General features: G+C 40.3%; 1 protein-coding gene across 2 annotated transcripts; it reads left to right on the top strand.

Moving 5' to 3' along the window:
* Positions 1 to 14: 14 nt before the first annotated feature.
* Positions 15 to 18,143, top strand: lrig2 (leucine-rich repeats and immunoglobulin-like domains 2). Of its 2 annotated transcripts, XM_078947266.1 has the most exons (19): positions 15 to 140; positions 3,019 to 3,102; positions 3,555 to 3,629; positions 4,127 to 4,261; positions 4,350 to 4,493; positions 4,612 to 4,755; positions 4,900 to 5,043; positions 5,307 to 5,450; positions 6,864 to 6,944; positions 7,242 to 7,313; positions 7,563 to 7,631; positions 11,965 to 12,128; positions 12,530 to 12,841; positions 13,080 to 13,361; positions 13,921 to 14,361; positions 14,453 to 14,605; positions 15,002 to 15,142; positions 15,448 to 15,717; positions 15,917 to 18,143. In XM_078947266.1, the coding sequence occupies exons 1-19, from the start codon at positions 91 to 93 to the stop codon at positions 16,147 to 16,149; spliced, it is 3,138 nt and encodes a 1,045-aa protein (XP_078803392.1). In that variant the 5' UTR covers positions 15 to 90; the 3' UTR covers positions 16,150 to 18,143. The 2 variants fall into 2 exon arrangements, with proteins under 2 accessions (XP_078803392.1, XP_011473339.1); XM_011475037.4 differs by lacking the exon at positions 15 to 140 and having other exon boundaries at positions 2,414 to 3,102.
* The last annotated feature ends 1,300 nt before the right edge of the window (positions 18,144 to 19,443 follow it).

Raw genomic sequence — 19,443 nt, forward strand, 5'->3', positions numbered from 1 at the left:
GAGTCTTGGACACAGACAATGAGGTGAAGCGGTTCTTGGAAATAGTTTTATACTTTTCATTTGAGAGAAGGAGGAGCCACGCTACTTTGGATGAGCGAATCTACATTCTCGTGGTGGGCGGACACAGAGAAACCCTACAGGTAAGAGAACCCGCCTATATTATTGACACCAACCGTTCTTGACCAGGGCGGTATTTAAAAAAAAAAAAAAAAAAAAAAAAGCTTATGTGAGTTGCCACGGCAAGTTTGAGGCTAAGGAAGAGTATAACATCAGCTTTTTGGTTACAAAAAACAATGTTTCAGGGTATGCTTGGTTCCCATAGCAACTCATGCTCTGAACATTACCAGGAGGGTATTCCAGGAAGCATGTTTAAACTACCCTGACTTTAACCCTGAACTCTGGCTGAAATCCGCCTGAACTTGCTTACTCTATGTCGGTATGTCGGTTCCAAAAGACCGGATATGAGTTGGCGTAATTACGCTTGACTTGGTAACCCTGGGTTAATGCACGTGCACAGCAAGTACATAAAAGGTATTCTCAATGGCTCGCCAATTTCCGGAGGAGTCACCATGGAAACGCGTGGAGAAAAAAGAGCGTTATACTCCAGTGAGAGGAGTCTGAGATTTTACTGACGGCGGATGGAGATTATACGTCCATCAAAAAAAGTGATACCCTGCATCATCAAAAAAAAAGAGTTTCTGCTTGGAGAAAAGAACGACAAAGTAAACGCAAGAGTTTCTGATCTTATTTTCATTGTGACGCATATTTATATAACTTATCCAACTTAAATTAATTCAATTGGTAACAAGTAATTGAGTTAAATTCATTCAACCAAATTTCTTACGTCTATCCAACTCAATATTTTTTTTACAACTCAGATTTAAATATTTATCTAACTAAATGCGTAATATTACTCCAATTGAATTATAATTTTTCCATCTTAATTTATTGTAATTCTTGAACTCTCATGTCTAAATTTGAGCCTGCAGATAGACTCATTTTTATAACAATAAAATGAATGAATCTAAACAAAGTTGAGTCATCAAACCATTTACCATAGCTCTGAATTTATCACAATATCCATAGAAAGTAGGGCTACTAAATAAACTGATCATCCTCTTCCTCCCTCTCACTCATGGTGCAGAAAGAAGTAAATATAACAGTACAAATAACTCACACAGTAAAACAGCTAAACTAAACACAAATGGTCAAAAAGCCACACTTGGACCCAAATCTGCCCAGACAGGTAAAGGGAATGGTATTCCACAATTCCTTGCGGTGATGATCTAACACCAGCACCAAAGTTACACTTACTTAATTGAATTAATTTGAATGAAAATAAAATAACAGTCTAATAACTACGTGTTATTTTTAAGCTGACTTAACTAAAAAAAAAAAAAAAAGATTTATCTTAACTGAAGCAAACAATTAAGATAGATCAATGTAAAAGGTTTATCTTTAAACATCCATATGCGGTTTTCACACTCTCACAGTTGGGAAAAGTATTATCTGAGCTTCTTCATCCACTAAATTATCTTCAAATGGACACACCATGCTGCTTCACCTCTCTGAAAACTAACTAACCTTCAACTAAACCTGCTCCAGACCAGGTTATGTTCAGAGCATGAGTTGCTATGGCAACTTGACATACCTTGAAACATACCTCCATTTCTGGAACCGAAAGCTGAGGTTATCCACTTCCTTAGCCTCAAATTTACCGTGGGAGCTAGCATAACCTGCTTTCTGGAATACCCCCCAGTTTTCTTAATCTAGAGCTTTTTTGTTGGTTGTAGGCAAAAAATAAAAATGTAACAGGCCTACAGTAGTTAAGCAATAGAATAAAGAAAAGAAAAACTCTTTATATTAAAAAAGTTAAAATTTTAGTTAATGAATAGTTATTATTATTTTTTAAATCTTCACAATGTCTGAGTTTTGAAAGAAAAAAGTTAATGGTTTTTTCATTTTTAGTGACACATGTTGACTTTATTTCAGCTTTTTTATTTTAAGAATCACACCACTTCACATGTAACTGATTTCAAAATGTATACTTAATGTATCATTACACATATCATTACGATGTGAGGCCTAGTTTTATTTGCTCTGTGCTTGTGCTGTATTGTGCTTTTCTTATTTATTTATTTTTGAAACTTTTCTTGAGTTTTTGCACACATTTTTTGGTTGATTTTCGAAGTACACTGTGTATCTTTTACTAACGGTGAACACACAGAGACGTTTTATGGATTATGGGTTTAAATCATGACTGTTACTTTTTTAAATGACTTCTTTTAGTTGTGCCAAACTTTTCGGTTTCTAATAAGCCGAGCAATCTTTAAAACATGTTTGATAACGGACCAATCAGATTCGTGAAAATGTTTGACAAGTTTCGTGTTGGACCAATAGCAAAGCTGTAAACACGCTTGAATGGGGCGGGATCTTAGATATCCTATGTCGTCAACGTAGTACGGAGCTTTGTTTTCCTGAAAAAGACTAAACACGGGGGGAAAATGGAGACTAAATATTACAAGTTGAGTGAATTTAACATTTAGGTTTGTTTCATTGCTATTAGCTTCCAACGATATATTATGTAGGAAAAATATGTTTATTTATGTGAGGGGGGGACCGCACAACGAGCTAGCTAGCCAGTTTGCTGCTCCGTGAAGCTATCTTGATTGGAGCGGAAGGAATTCCAGGCTCTGGGAAGAAGGGACACTCTTTCTTGGAATGCTTCGTGCAAGTTGGAAAACGTGGTTTTATTAAGTTTGTTGTTTTAGTCATGGTGAGATAAATATCCAATATGCGTTTGTAGACCGATGTGGGACAACTGGGATACTTTTATGTCTTAACTGTGAGCGTGCTCGTTGAAGCTTTAGCTAGCCACGTAGCTACCTCTGTCTGTCGGAGGACATTTAAAATGGCGGAAGGTTGGCCCATTCCTCGAGCTTTTGTCGTCATGATGCTCTGTGTGGGTGCCTGGGCTGGATATTCTTCCTGTCCTGCTCCGTGTTCTTGTTCGAAAAGACAAGATGATCTAGAGATTGTGGATTGCAACAGGAAAAAGCTGTTGGTCCCTCCGCAAGACCTCCCAGAAAGAACAACTCATGTGTAAGTAGAAAACTTCATCTGCTTGTTGTAGCAATGTTGTTATAAGCACCAATTGTTGTTTTGAAATAAAGGCAGCAGAATTATTAATGTTGTACTTCTGATATTGACAAGTGATTGAATTTAGTTTTAACTTTCCCACATTTCCTTAACATAGGATTATATAAGAAAAAATGTTTACAATTGACCATCATTGTTACCCAACAATACCTATTTATTATTACAGCAGTATAAACATGCATTTTTTTAATTTTTTTTTTTTTTTTTTGCAATTAGGTTCGTAATACATTCTTACAGTGTAAGGAACAAAAACTATTAATAAATTTATGAATTTTACTAAAAAAAAAGTTGTCTGTCTAGAAGATGCAATCTGTACTTTGCTATTTGTGAAAAGGGTTGTTGCTAATAATATTTATAAGATGCATGACGGCGGCGTTCTGTTTATTTCATTTCAGCACCATGAATCATAACGAGCTGACTGTTTTCCCCTTTCTTGGAGAAGGGTCTTCCAACATAACCTCACTGTCATTGTAAGCCCATCATTCTTTTTTGTGCTTTTTTGTATCGGTAAAATTATTCTTCACACACACAGCTGCTGGTGCTTTAAATTACAGGAAGGCACAATGTGATCATATTAACAACAACACTTGTTTTCACAACATGAGTTATAATAAATTTTTCTTGCCATACACTGTCCACACCCACCACTCCAATACATTAAAAATAGAACTTTTGCTAAAGGAGAGAAAATGTTTTGAATGTGTGACACACATATTGTAGAACTTTTAAGAGAAGTTGGGCCATTTGATCATATGTTTCTCTATTTGTATTAAGAAAGCTTTCATGATGACGATTAGGAAGGAGGAGGATGCCAAGTGTGTTTGAAAAGAACCCAGAAGAGATTAAGCTAAATTAACCAAAAATAAAAAATGTATACATGTTAACACCACAGTGTCTTTCATGTGTCGTATATGGTTTATTGTTAAAAATGTTCACTAATACCAGACTTCATTTGATAAAAATTCAGAGTCCACAATAAAATCATGGAGGTGTCGATGTATCTGCTGCAACCATATGTCTCCCTTGAGTCACTGGACCTGACCTCCAACTCCATATCTGAACTCACAGTCGGGTCTTTCCCATCCATCCAGCTGAAATATCTGTAAGCACTTAAATACTCATTTAATTGTTTCTATTTCATGTTTGTATTCCTGTATTTCATGTTTTATTCCGACTGTTTTATCCTACAGAAATCTAACAAACAACAAGATTAGTGTCCTTGAGCCTGGCTGCTTTGAAAACATCTCCAGCTCCCTGCTAGTGCTGAGGCTGAACAGAAACCGAATAGCTGTGCTTCCCTCCAAAGTGTTCAGACTTCCACAGCTTCAAGTTCTGTAAGTATATAACAAGTGTTTTAAAGTGCAAAGTTAAGTCGACAGCTTGCGAAGTTGCTATAACTTCATGTTCTCAGTGTATCACAGAGAAAACAAGTGACAATTATTCCCTTTTTAGTGAAATGAAACGCAACAGGATCAAGTTTGTGGACAGCCTCACATTTAAGGGAATGGACTCACTGAGGTCACTGAAAATGCAGAGAAATGGTATCTCAAAGCTAATGGACGGGGCTTTTTTTGGTCTGACCAACATTGAAGAATTGTGAGTACAAAGTGACATTACATCAGCGTTAGTCTAATCTTTTACAAATTACTTTTAGTGCAACTAACAGGCTTGAAGTATAACAAGTATAGCTTATCTGTAGTTAGTTCCTGAATTGAGTTTACTCCTTAAACTTTCTTTTAGGGAGTTGGAGCACAACAACCTGACTGAGATTGACAAAGGTTGGCTTTACGGTCTCCGCATGCTTCGTGTCTTGCAAATCAGCCACAATGCTGTAGGAGTTATCCGACCAGATGCCTGGGAATTCTGCCAGAAGCTGGAGCTACTGTAAGTGTGTTTATTCCATATTTCTATATGTTTGCAAGCAGCCTCCTTTTCATTATCCTTTGGGTTGGAGATTCAGTTTGTGTATGGTTTCCTGGCACATGATGGGTAATTTAGGATGAGTTGGCATTATCTAGCTCCTTTTATCTAAATAGTTAGTTTGACAAAATGCCTCATTATAATGCAAACGTGTTCTTTCCAATGCAAATATTGAAGAATTACACACGTTGTTTTTTTTTTTTTTTGTGACTGACTGTTCTGTACAGAGATTTGTCTTCCAATCACCTGACTAGACTGGAGGAAACAGCTTTCATAGGATTGGGTCTCCTGGAGAACCTGTACCTGGGAGAAAATGCCATCAGTCATTTGGGAGAAGGGGTGTTCAGTGGTCTGACAAATCTACGTACTTTGTAAGTGCTCTGACACACACACAGCTTTTCATGTATGTTGAAAGAAGTCATTTGAGCCATAAAATAGTCTTGGCTTCCACTTAGTTTTGTGCATTTCTATGAATAGCAACAACTACTGCAGTTCTGTTTGTTTCAGCCTTCAGTCCTAGTTGTGTTTGAAAACTTTGTGTGTTATTCGCAGTTTGTAGGAATACGTTTTAAGGCTTTTTCTTAATACAATGATCGATTGTGATAGCACTTGGACTCTAAAGCAACTGCATGAACAGATGTGAATTTGTTTATCTAGCTAGACTCGCTGGGTAGTTTTAGGATAAGTGAATTGCTGCAACAGTAAACTGCTCAAAAGGTCTTAAAATTCCGATCCCTCTAAAAGTGTTGAATATAGTCAGGAGTAATTACCGCAGAAAGGCTGAGTCACTTCACTGTTGAAGTCAATGTTTGCTGCTGACGTCCCTAATCCTTCCCTGTATAGTACGGCTACAACAACTCAAATACTGGTGACTGAGGATCATTATTTTGCAGCCTGAAAATATGTAAATAGAAACTTTTGTTGTTAAAAAGCCAAAGCCTTGCTTAAGGTTGTATGACCCCTCCCCCTCAAACACGCACATGCTGCTGGACAGTCAATGTAAAAACTCTAAAAGATCAGGTAATTGAATATGTAAACATAACCAGCTGATCTCCTAACCCAGTTATAGAGGATATACCTGCAAAGCTGTGTGTTTAGCAACACTGTCTTTGCAGTAAATTGCAGCAATCCATAAATTTCTTCTCCTACGATCAGTATAAGGGGTAAAACAGCCTTTAAATTACCATACATTTTTACAGCCTGTGTTCTATAACATCCAGAAAAACTGTCAGCAAAGTCATTCATGCTTTGAGTCATTGAGTTTCTCGTCTTTCCTATTACTGTGAGTAATAGTAGTTTAATGCAGATGACCCATGTGCATCAAGCATGTTTCTCACAGAAATGAAACTGTTTCCAGCACTGAACTACAAAGAAAAAGAGGTTTCACTTGGAGACCTGAACCTTCCTGCAATACTTCATGTGAGAGGGTCATTTGGGAGTGCTGGACCTCTTTCAGAGGCTGCCAGGCGTGAGGGAAGAGAAACAAAAGGCCCATGACCCATTGTAGAAATACAAGGCCTCTGGGTTTTTCAGTTCATTCAAGAACTGTATCAGTTCTAAACAGCCACTTATATCCTCTCATCAGAATAGCGGGGGCTTGGCGCTATGGCACAGCCTGAGAGTGTGGTCTTTCTGCTTGCTAGTCATCCAAGTATGGGACGCTACAGCTCCACGGTTAAAAGAAGCGGCAAAAAGCTTTCCTTGTAGTCTGTTGCAGGAGAAAACTTGAGATGTTCAACCTGTGTAAAGTATTGTTATAAACCAACAGTGTCATTGTTTTTCAGAGATATCCACAACAATGAGATTTCCTGGGCCATTGAAGACTCCATTGGTCTATTTGATGGAATGAAGAAGCTAAGCAATCTGTGAGAACACTTGAACTTAATAACACACCCTTTAAAACTATATTCAGATGTATTTGTCTATTCTGTACACATTATTTTGTCTCAGTTCTCCAAACAGTTCAGTCAGGACTACTCTTAATGCAATATGTAGCAAAACGCTGACTTGTACAGATGTTTATGCCTTTAGAGTTGTTTCCCTTTTTCTGCCAAATAACCTGCAGAGCTGGTGGTAAAGTTTGCAATACGGTGAAACCAAGACCAGATTTTGCATGTTTTACATTTTTACTGAGTGTTTATTTATATTTTTTTGTATTTCAGAATTTTACAACAAAACAAAATCAAATCCATCACAGAGAAAGCTTTTGAAGGCCTGAAGGAGCTGGAGTATCTGTGAGTTAAACCATTTATTTTGTTGTTTGTTTTTTGTGTTTCTTAATAAAAATCAAATGTCCAATCAATTGTAATTCAAAAGTGCTAATCTTTTTACTTAGAAATAGAGAAATTCATATTTTTACTTGATGAATGTTTGTTTTTGTTTTGTTTTTTGGACATTGTCCCAGGGCCGTTTAGTGATATAAAAAAAACGACTTTGTTTGATCAAATATGTGTGTCTAATTGAGATTTCTGTTTTGTCCAAAGGGACCTGAGCAAAAACGACATAATGTCCTTACACCCTCAAGCCTTCTCCCAACTGAAGCTTAAAGGATTGTGAGTATATGCTAAATTGCAGCTCTCATTTGCCCATGTGAGGAAGGGGGGGGCTTGTTCTTAACCTAGTTGTCTGGATTGATTCCGTTATTGTTCCATTATAAAGACATGACAGGAATTCAGATTCTCTGAAAACATGAGCCATATTTGCATTTTCCATAAAAATGTTGTGAAATATTGCAGCCTGTGAGGATTTGACGGTCTGCTGTTGACGTTTGTATCCACACACATTTCCGCTCATTTAGCCACATAGACATTTTACATGGGGAGCTTTGGTGTGCTAGGTTTATAATCACTAGCCGCGGTTACATGCGCAAAATATCTTGATCGGATCAATAGTCGGGTTAAAATCCAACTGTGTACATTGGATCAGAAAAACCTTTTCCGATTAGAAAGAACGTTCACATGGTCACACTTTCGGTCGGAATAATTCATTTGGGCATGCGCAGTAGTGTTGAAAATACCGGAAGAGGAAATGAGTTCCACTGTAAACAAAGTGAGCTGCCATATACATGTATGCAGCAGCTCGGTAATATACAAGATGAATGTGCTTTTCCAAATGGGCTTTTATTAATGTTATGAATATTATGGAGCGCCTGTTCACTCATCATTTTATTTTTAATCTGTGTGGTCAGTGCTTTGTTTGTGGAAGAACGGAGCTGGAAGAAGGGTTAGGAGAACGCTAACAGGCGCTAACAACATTTAGCCTTTGATGAACACAAAATCCATGCTGGAAGTGCCGCAGTCAGCATCTTGGCTGCACATAAATATCTGGGAACAGGGCTCCAGACTGCGACCATTTGGTCGCATTTTGCGACCAAAATTTGAGAGTGTGCGACTGAATTTTACATCCAGTCGCACATGTGCGACCAGTAAATTTGCCTCCCCCACCCTACGTATTTTTTTATACATTAAATGTGGAAGGGGCACGTCAATGGTCAATGAAATAATCAATGAGACGCAAGCGCACACACACGCAGGCAGACACACACTCGCGCACATATTCATGAAACGCGAGCACAGACACTCGCGTGATGCCCGTCTGTGAGGCGGCCACTGCGCGTGAGAAGAATAAGTCACTGTAAGTGGCTAAAATATGTGGAGGGGGCGGGGCCTAGAGATATTCGCGCGCGCGTAAACATCTGTGGGAAGGAAACAGAGACAAATATCACAACCTGATATGTGCGTCTGAGCTATGAGTAAGTGAACTATTGATTCGTTCTTCCGACCTGTGGCTAGTGTACCAGTGCCAGAGTGTACAGCAGGGGTCTCAAACTCGCGGCCCGCGGGCTATTTGCGGCCCCCAAGATGATATTTTGCGGCCCCCGCCTTAATATGAAGGTTTAATGTTACTGCAGCCCGCCACTTTTAATGAATGACACTTTTTCATTGTCGTGCACGGAGATGACCAACCAATCACAGTGGGGGCGGGACAATGACAGGGCTTGAAAGCAGGACACCTGACAGCCCCCCTCCCTCCCCAGACCACATGAAGGAGTTCCTTACTTTCCTGTATCTCTTCGCTCGTAATTTTCTAAATACATGCAGTCCGTGCTGAACTTTTCTCTGGGTCACACAGACCCGGAGGAAGGTTAAGTTTTGGTTACGATTACGGCGGCGCATCAAACGGTTTATGATAGGCTGATACGGCAGCACACCGCCCCCGCGGGAGATGGTCAGCTGAGGAGAACAAATGTCCCACACCTACATGCGTGACAGCTAACGGGGCTTGAACTTTAAACACGCTCGAGCAAAAACAACATTAGTTTCAGACACACTGAAAATACGTGGGGAAAATGCAACGATAGACGTGTTTGAGATGAACCGGCACCTTGCCTGGGTCGTTGGGGAGACCAGGCCGGGGGGGGGGGGCTGTGAGATGAAGGCGGATCTGCAGCAAGACTGAAGGAGAACAGGATGTTGGAGTTGTCCTTAACATTCAATTTAGTTTTAATATTCTTCTCCCCCTTAGCATGATCTGTGTTATTATAAATTTATTTTATGATTATTTTGATGTTTTGTAATGCATGTAGCCTTTTTAAATGAATTGGTATTTTAAATTATTTTAATTAATCACTCAACTACAAAGACCATCAGGACACATGTCCCATAATGCATTGTTTTGTAGTCTATAGGGCAGCTTTCAGTCAGTTCAGTTTTCAGCTGTGTCCGGGTAGGTTTGCCCCTTGTTCCCACCCCTTTCTCGCGATATTTTTGTGATGATTGACAGTTGATGTTGGAGCAAAACCAAAAATATATGTCTCACCAGGTGATCTGCGCAGCGTTGCGTCCACCTGGGTGATCTCAAACACGCTTATTGTGCATCTTGGCTGCACCTATTTGGTGTCACAAAGATAAATTTCCATCCGTTTTCTTTACTTATTTGTACTGTCATGACAGCGATGGTGCTGTCAGTTTACCTGTTGTTGCATTTTCAAAAGTGAAGAATAAAATGCGACACTGAATTAGAAACAGCACATTGTAATTTATGCATCTATTATTAAAGTATTTATTAGTAATACAGTGAAAATTAGTACATTTGGTTAGCATGTTGATTTACGGTATGCGCCCCTAAATTTTCTGGTTGTGCCCCTAAAATTTTCAGTTAGGGGCCACAGTGCTCCTAGTGAAAAAAGTTAGTCTGGAGCCCTGGGGAATACCATCAGCCTTTATTTAGTCGGGACACGACTGGAAATACAAATCCACGTGATTGTTTGAACAGTTTCTAAGGACTGAGTGACATTTCTGCTTTGAAAAGCTCACACACCGCCCCAAAGCAGCTGTGTGAGCTGGAAGTCTAAGCTCTGCTCGGACACACGGTTCTCCTGAGTCTGGCAGCCGCTAACCAGAGCGGCGGGACAGATTGCAGTCAGAATTCTTCCACACATAACAAAACAACAAAACGCACATGTAGCAAAGCATCCTGATCCTCCCTTCCCCTCAAACACAAAGTTATTAATCCGGCAGCTCTGCTCAGAGACACAGTTCGCTCGGTCCACCGGCACCCGAGCCCGGACTGCGCAGGGTCCAGACGTCACGGGGCATGAAGCGCTCCTCCCCCGCACCCCCTCGTGAGGGGTGTAAGAGAGGGGAGAGGCGAAGAGCCAGTGGGGCGAGGGCAGGGCGAGGACAGAGCGGCGCTTCGCAACAGGCGTCCACAGAGCAGCCGGTCGGTCCTGTTTGAGCTCCAAAGCTTTCTCTGGAGTGAGTGAAACATACATCTATGCATGACGTTAAACCAGAGCAGTAGTGACACACGATCGGAATGAACCGTAAACATGCAACACGATGGGATCAACAATCGGCATAACCCACCTATCTCGATCGGAAAGAAATTTTGATCTGAACAAGTCTGATCGGGGCAGAGTATTCCGAACGGCGTGTTTACATGACGCATTTTTCTTCCGATCAGGCATTCTTTCTGATTACTTTTGTCCATGTATACGCAGCTACTGTCGGATAAGTTCTTTTATGTTGAATAAGTTGGAGTTAGAACATATTCAACTTTTAATCATCTCTGTAAAAACCAGGAAGAGACTCGTAGCTGTCATAATTAAATACTCCATGTTCTTTAGAACATAGTGTTTTTTCTGAGCCTCTACACTTTGCATAAACACGCTAAAACTTGCAGATAATTCTTTTTTAAACATGCTTTAGAGAACATGTCTGCACATTCCAACCGGTTTCTCAAGTTTATTCTCTATTATAACGAGACCTGCTGTGACAGCAGTCTCCTGCATGGGAGGAAAGGTTGGATCAGTCCATACCAGTGAAGCCTCTGAGGCAGTCATCATGAAACTCCCAGATAATGTCAAATGCCGTAAAGAGCACATTGTGACAGTTGGCCTGTTAGACAAGCTCTTTTAACAATGCATTTTATTTATAATACACTTTACTTTTCAATAAAATAAAATACTCAGTTTTCCATTAGAACTGTTTTTAGTTTGTTGATGTTGTTTCTATCAGTCAATGTGTTTTCCAGCCATACATAAACAAAACAGCAAGTAGACTACTTTTTTTTTGTATGATTTGCAGATAAGTCACATTTTGCTGGTTTTCTTCTTGAGATTTCTACTTAAGGTAGAAAGTTTTTGGATTTGTGAACAATGTGAATAAGCTGTGCATTACACTAAAACTAAAGAGGTACATTTGTTTTATCCTCAGATGTGTATCAGTATCAACTCTTCTGTAAGAATTGAGCCCCAATGCGTGCTAGAATATACATGTTTGCTTAATGCATATTTTGACATGTTTAAAGCTCATATTTTTAAGTGACTAGTGATGACATGACTATTAAGAGAGCTGTTGGATCTCATGTTCTTATTTTTTTCAGTGTCCTGAACACAAGCAGCCTGCTGTGTGACTGTCACATGCAGTGGCTTGGGCCATGGTTGTCAGAGAGCCCGTTTCTACAGAGTGTTTCCGCTGTCTGTGCCCATCCTGCAGATCTGTTTGGTCGCAAAGTTCTGTCCATCAGCCCGGAGGAGTTCGTTTGTGGTCAGTCGAGTGCAGTCTCTGTTTGTTTTTGGGAGTCCTTCGCTTTCCATCTGCCACTCTCACCACCTTGACTACTAATTGGTTTAATGGCTTTTGTTATTGCACAATATGACAACAGAGTGAGCATCAGAAACACAAATAGCTGTGCTTTCTTCCATCAATCTGTTATTTATAGATGTTTCATTATGGATGGGGTCATAGGTTTAGGTTTAGTCCACCACAGCTGTGACCGGGCAAAGGCAGGGTCACATACATAGACAGCACTCACTCATGTTTGGTTTTAAAGCATGTTGGAACATCAGCAGCAATTTCTGGAAGACACCAGTCAATCTTCAATCAAAGCTCTGCAGGAAGAGGATTACATTAGCACTAATGCAGTTTTTTCCCTTTCTGCTCCACAGAGGATTTTCCAAAACCTCAAATCAAAACTCACCCTGAAACATCTGTGGTTTTGCGTGGGAGCAATGTGACGCTGAGGTGCGTCGCATCCAGCAGCAGCGACTCACCAATGACCACTGCATGGAGGAAGGACGGGGAGGTGCTGTATGATGCAGAAGTGCAGAATTATGCTCGTTATCAGGAAGGAGAGCTCATCTACACCACCGTCCTTCACCTCCTCAATGTCAACTTTACTGACGAGGGCCGTTACCAGTGTGTGGTTTCCAACCACTTTGGCTCCAACTATTCCAACAGGGCAAAGCTTACAGTCAATGGTGAGAGTCATACTCATGTATTTCAAGAATGATCCAATTTATGCAGAGAATAAATCTGTACCTCTGTTTGTTTTGCCTGTATCGTAGAAATGTGTCTAAGTTTTCTTTGATTTTGTTTGTTTAAGTTATTAAATATGTCAAAGAAATGGTTTGCTGTTGTGCTTTATTTTGTCAGTTCAGTAGCCTTTAGGACCTGACTGCTAATCTTAAAGCCTTTTTTTTTTTTTTGGTATTTCAGAGATGCCCTCGTTTCTTAAGACTCCCATGGATCTTACGATCCGCACCGGGACGATGGCCAGGCTGGAGTGCGCAGCAGAAGGTCATCCGTCACCGCAGATTGCTTGGCAGAAGGATGGAGGCACGGATTTCCCTGCAGCTCGGGAGCGCCGCATGCACGTGATGCCAGATGATGACATCTTCTTTATTGCTAATGTTAAAACCGAAGACATGGGAGTCTACAGCTGCACCGCCCAAAATGCAGCCGGCAGCCTTTCGACGAACGCTACGCTTACTGTCTTGGGTGAGTAACCTTTGTGATTAGAAGGTTAATTTTATCTAAAGACTTACTCTAATCAGATTTTGAGCTGTTTTAAAAGCATACTCTGTGGTCTTTTGCCATTTTTAGCCTAAATCAAAATCTAATTAAATAAAATGAAAATTACTAAATTTCTTTGGAAAGAACTTGCTTTGCTGGAGGATCTCGTTGCAGAAAGAGTAAAATCAATACAACACCCAATACAATACAGACAACATATCATCAGGCCTGCTGAAACAACTAAATTAAAAGTTTAAAAATGACCTAAAAAAGAATTGCGTGTAACGTAGCTGTTTAACAGTGGAATTGAGGTTAGTGTAAAACTTGATGTAGATCTTTGCTCTGAATTGTAATGAACTTTGCTGTGCAGTGGACATGTAGATTATTGAAAGCCCTCTGACTGAAGCCTTGCTGCATTTTATCATCGCGTTTGTTACGAGATTTCAGTAGAATTGCATTAACTGGTGACAAACCAAATGTTAGAAAAGGTTATAAGTTGCTCTTTATTCACCCAAAAAGTATGTGATAAATCTTCTTCTTGTAGAAACTCCTTCCTTTGTTCGGCCACTGGAAGACAGGACGGTGGCCCGCGGCGAAACCGCCGTACTTCAGTGTATAGCCGGGGGAAGCCCAACGCCACGCCTCAACTGGACCAAAGACGACGGCCCTCTGGTGCTCACTGAGCGACACTTCTTTGCTGCTGCCAATCAGCTTCTGATTATAGTTGACGCCGGTCCAGCTGATGCGGGGAAATACACATGCATCATGTCTAACACGCTGGGAACCGAGCGCGGCCACATCTACCTGAGTGTCTTACCGTCAGCAAACTGTGAAACTGGAGCAGGTTATGACCCGGACGGCTGGACCACCGTGGGCATCGTGGTGATTGTGGTGGTGTGCTGTGTTGTTGGAACTTCTCTGGTCTGGGTCATAGTCATTTATCACATGCGCAGGAAGACTGAGGACTACAGCATCACCAACACCGGTTAGTTTGGAGATTGTTGTGCGCTTGAAACTTTAAAGGTGCTGTTAAAAAAAACAAAGATTTTTTTATTTGATTTTTTGTTTCTTTACAGATGAGATGAATTTGCCAGCAGATATTCCCAGTTATCTGTCCTCTCAGGGAACCTTGTCAGAGCATCAGGAGGGTTACAGTAGCTCTGAGGCAGGAAGCCACCAGCAGCTCATGCCCCCCCTCTCTAATGGCTACATTCATAAAGGCACTGATGGTTAGTATTAACCATCCACCTTTTGTCTGTTGCTCAAGGTTTTAGCTTTGTCTTCCACGGAAAAAAACCTATTGGGTAATTCTATTCTGTTCATATCATATTAGTGCTTTGGAATCAAAAGTATGTATTTTATTCATCTTTGTAAAACTACACGTAATAAAATGGAACGTTTTCTGAAGCTGCAAACGACGATAAAGGTTTTAATGTTTATACTTTTAATGGAAATGGACTGTAGGCTCAGTAATTCAATAATCATGGGTTAATAAACAGAAAACGTTTTTTTTTTTTTTGAATTCCCCACCCTTTATTGTTGTCATGGTTGTTGGGCTTCAGTTTATGTCTAAAATGATCCTCTTGCTAAAGGGAAAATGTAACCACGTATGCCGGTTGTTCCAGGTGTGTGTTATGGCGACATGAGCAGTGAGGTGGAAACTGAAGGAAACGGCGTGCTGCACTGCAGGGTGGGATCTCTGTTCTCAGGCCGCAGCAGCTTCCATCCTGGGGAGGCTCATGAGGGTCTAGCTGGAATCCCCGCAGGTGAATATTCCCTTTGGTTTGTTTGTTTTGGCCCATTTCAAACTGTTGGACTCATAACTCTGTGGGAGGCATTTCAATGTGTCTATTTTATTTACACAGTCAAATTCCGGAGATTTACATAATGTTTGTATCACAAGCCTAAAATTCTAAGTAAAGACAGTTTTCAGAGTACATTAGCTGTAATGTATATTTTATAAAAACCCACACTTTTTTTGTGCTGCTGTTCAAAAATGTTGTTTTTTTTGTTTAAATGAATAGAGGGGGGAAAAAGCTAGAAACTCTGAAGTGACACATGCTCTTTCCAGGCGGTCCAGGTTCCTTGGTCATCTGCTCCGACTGCTACGACAATGCCAACATTTACACTCGTACACGGGAGTACTGCCCTTATGCTTATGTGGGGGAGGATGATCCTCTGGGCAGGGCTACACCGGGCTTAAAAGAAAGCCTCAATGAGCATGCCCAGCAGGAAGACGCCACGCTGGAGGGCCTCATCAGCAACCACGACTCCTCAGTCTTTCTTGGCCCAAATGACAAAGTGCTGGGCGGTCACACTCCATCGCACCACTACATTAATGGTAAGATATTTAAAAAAAAAAATGGACAAACACGCAGGTTTAGAACGATCATTTCAGGAGTATCTGTTTTTTCTCTAAAAAAGCGTTGTAAACAGAATTATCTTTTTGTAATGAATTGAAAACTTGAAAAACCTAATGCAGGGCAACAGTTTTGTAGCCATTTGCTCTCTGACCCTTGTCTCCTTTCATTTTTGTGCAGATTACCTTTGTAGATCTTTCTGGACAGAAGAAGAACTTCCATCGACAAAACTCCAACCCGGGGAGTCTTCTCTCTCTGTGACTGTTCACAGGACACATTCTGTGACTTCTGCTGCCGACTGTACAGCGGAACAGACTGAAGCCACGGCTAGCCATTTCCCAAGTCCTTGCACCCAGGACCACAGAAGTGCCTCAAACAGGACTAACTCTGACAGGCATCAGACTCAAACATAGGTCATTTACCCTCTTGCCACATTCTTTCTCTGAATTGTTGCTGCAACCCTTTGTCCTGACCCCATCTTGACCCCTCACCCACTACCTCCAAACAGACTCCTTACATTCTGCCAAAGATGCTGTCTTGTATGTTTACATGCCCGCTGCACTCAAGATGGCCTGCTAACATCCTCCACTGTGTAAAGACCGCTGCATTAAGTTGGATAAATAGAAAAGTGATTGAAATGACCTTGTTGGGAAAGGAGGAGGTGCACGGATGCTTTCAGTAACCACGGCCAATGCTGCCAAGCGAGAACTCCAAGTCGCGGTAGCATCTTCACAAGCCCGGTCCTTAACGACTGTTGCTATGGGACACTTTCCTCATGGTACAGAACTTTTTCGAGGCAGCCCTCGTGACTCTAGGAGAAGCAACTCTTGCTAAGTAGAAAACTTGGATCAAACTTTGGATGTAGCACCCTGACCAGCAGTTCCTGATTGATGATATCAGAAAAAACAACCCGGAAGAGCATTTCTACAGCCATTCTGAATGACTTGTATGCAAATATGGTGTGTAAATCAGTATATATGACTATATCCTATATTAGCTTCATCCATTCTTAGTTTTGTTCCATATAAAGTGAAGTTGTTGATTCCATAATGTTATATGTTTAGAATAATGAACAGTTACCAAGTCTATATTTTCTTTGCACATGGGACAATCCGTTTTGCTACCTTTGCCTTACAGGTGGATGGCCTTAAGGATTTCTCAGTAACCATGGGGAGAGCTGGTTGATGTTTTGTTTTTCTTTACGGTATGCACTGATTGTTTAAGTTTGGCCTCTTAGTGATGTGTTACAGGCACTTGATGGTGGCAAACACGCAGTTTACATGGATTACATCATAGGGATCTATTGTCCACTTTTTTGCTCAAAGCATTTAAATGATCCATCCATTCATATTGAGTGTGCCTTGGTTTTCTGCTCTGGACTGTGAAAAAAAGAATGTATTGTAATATTTTATATATGTAGGTATTTGTACATAATGATCTCTATTGAGTTCCATACTCCTGTACATTTTCAGAGAAGTTAGAATTTAAAAAAAAAAGCCTTTTTTTTTTTTTTTAACGTAAGTTGACATCGTCCCTGCATCATCATCACATGTATGTGTTTATATCAGTATAAACACTGATATGATCAGGTGGTGCTTTCTCTAAAATGGAAAAGTGTCAGCAGGCGGTTGATGTGCTTCAGTCTAGAAATGGAAATGTTTCTCCTGTAAATGAATGTAGATTTCACAATCGTCCTGGAGAATCCTCTTGTTGCACTTCACGGTTACAGATGTGACTAACCTTACATGCAGTTTCAAAAACGGCTTCCTGATCCTTCTGTAGGTGTAAATGCAGCATTGAAATGCCACCGTGTGATGTAGCGGCACCTGAGCTTTTCATTTTTGTGATCAACTTTATGAATAGTTGTATAGAATCACCTTGGACCATTCCTTCCTCAGTGGTACTCAGACATGCTCTGTATTTTTCGAGTCTTCTCTCCTATGTTTGGTTGAATTTATACTTGGACCACAAAATGTGTGCAACACATTCTAAGCTTGATTTTTGTTTTTTTTAAATCACTGCAGTTTTATTTTCCATTTGAAGACCAAAAAATCTCCGATCAATGCTCTTTCCATTACAGTTTTATCTTCTTTATTGCTGGCCAAAGTCAGTGCAATGCCTTCCATCGAGTGATGAGAAAAATGTTAAAGCCTTGTGAAGTCATCCTAACTGGAGCTGGATGTCGCATCAATTCAGCCTGCAGTATTTTTCAGCAACACAGCCTAAAGTCATCCTATGCATTTGTTTGATCCTCCTATGACTATACCAAAGTTTAGCAGTTGTTACAATGTTAATATTTAGTGCTGCATTTTTTTTGTTATACTTTAAATTGTACATTCTGTAAAGCATGTCTAAGAATCCTTTTGTTACACCACCTTTACTCAAATATTAAATATGACTTCTCGTACGCTGCTGTGGGTTTGTTCATGATCAAATCTATCCTGTTTGCTTCTGTTCTGGTTTTTAATATTTAGAATATTTTGGAATAAACTAATACAATTTTCTCAATCTAGATATTTGAAATTGAGACCCAATGTGTTAGCCATTACAATAAAATCTCAGCCAATTTGGTTGTTATTAAGAAGAAAGAAAGCGGATTAGTCTTTGCAGGTGTGCTGTGTTGTTTGTCTCTGAAAGTGCATTTGGATATACCTACAGGATTGAACTTGGGTCACAAATAATAACAGCACACTCGTTTTAGCAACATTATTTCTGGACACACAGTGGAATGATGTTAAGAAGCCAAGCCAACTATAATCTGGATTTAGACATGTCAAGCCAGCTCAAAGCCAGCCAATATGAGCTTTAAACACTGTTGGCCATCATTAGTTTTGACGTCAACGAGAAAATAAAAAAAGCCTCGTTTAGGTCTTTGCTGCTGCAGAAATCCAGCAGATTCTCTGGGGAACAGCCTCCTCACTTGTCCCTGGTTTGCTCCAGACACATGGTTGCTTTTCTCATCGGCTCCTTCAACCCTGTGAATTATTTATCAGATTATTGAGGCCGGCAATTTAAACGCAGACCAGGGGGCCAAATTCCAGATAACAGAGACAACTCCAGCTTGGTGAGACAGCATGCTCCTGGTTCTCTGTTAGAAAATGAACGGATCCGTCTGAACACGGCTACACCACACTGATGTCTGACTGGGCTGTTTGTCAGCGTGAGCAAATGTTCAAAACTCATCATGCTGAAGGCTTTGGCACAAGCTACCAGCACCATTTATTTCAGGTTGAGAAACATTAACATTTATTTCAGGAGCCAGATGAATGTGCATTAACGCCAACATATGTGCACCAGTTCCCTTTTTGCAAAGCTTTTGGTCATCAAACCAACAATTGTACAGAACCAATCACAGTTGAGGCATTTTTTTATGCAAAAGCTGAGCACTGAGACGAAGATACTGTACGTATTACAGGTGAGCATGAAGACTTTTTTCTGTATGAGAAAAAGTCAGTTTGGCATCCATTATGATTAGAAGCTTTGTAGGAAATTCAGTGCAATTTCGGTGGCATTGAAGCCAAAAGTAAAGAATTAAAAGACATGATGAGGTGATGTCATATGTCCTTGCAGTACAAACTTGATAAAGAGTCACACATTTTCCAAATTCTAAATTGTTTTTTTTTTGGGGGGGGGGGGGGGGGGGGGGAATAAACAAAAAGAGCCATGAAAATATGTTTTAGCAAAAAAAATGTATTTACTATTATGTT

Source organism: Oryzias latipes, chromosome 5 (assembly GCF_053564925.1).
Source record: "Oryzias latipes strain Hd-rR chromosome 5, Olatipes_Hd-rR_3.1".
Lineage (NCBI taxonomy): Eukaryota > Metazoa > Chordata > Actinopteri > Beloniformes > Adrianichthyidae > Oryzias > Oryzias latipes.

What these genes read in the sequence shown, in the direction of transcription:
- lrig2 (XM_011475037.4), top strand. Translation starts at nt 2,912, where the DNA reads ATGGCGGAAGGTTGGCCCATTCCTCGAGCTTTTGTCGTCATGATGCTC. An exon ending in CCAGAAAGAACAACTCATGT is followed by an intron (nt 3,103 to 3,554) that starts GTAAGTAGAAAA and finishes ATTTCATTTCAG; the next exon opens with CACCATGAATCATAACGAGC. An exon ending in TCCATCCAGCTGAAATATCT is followed by an intron (nt 4,262 to 4,349) that starts GTAAGCACTTAA and finishes TTTATCCTACAG; the next exon opens with AAATCTAACAAACAACAAGA.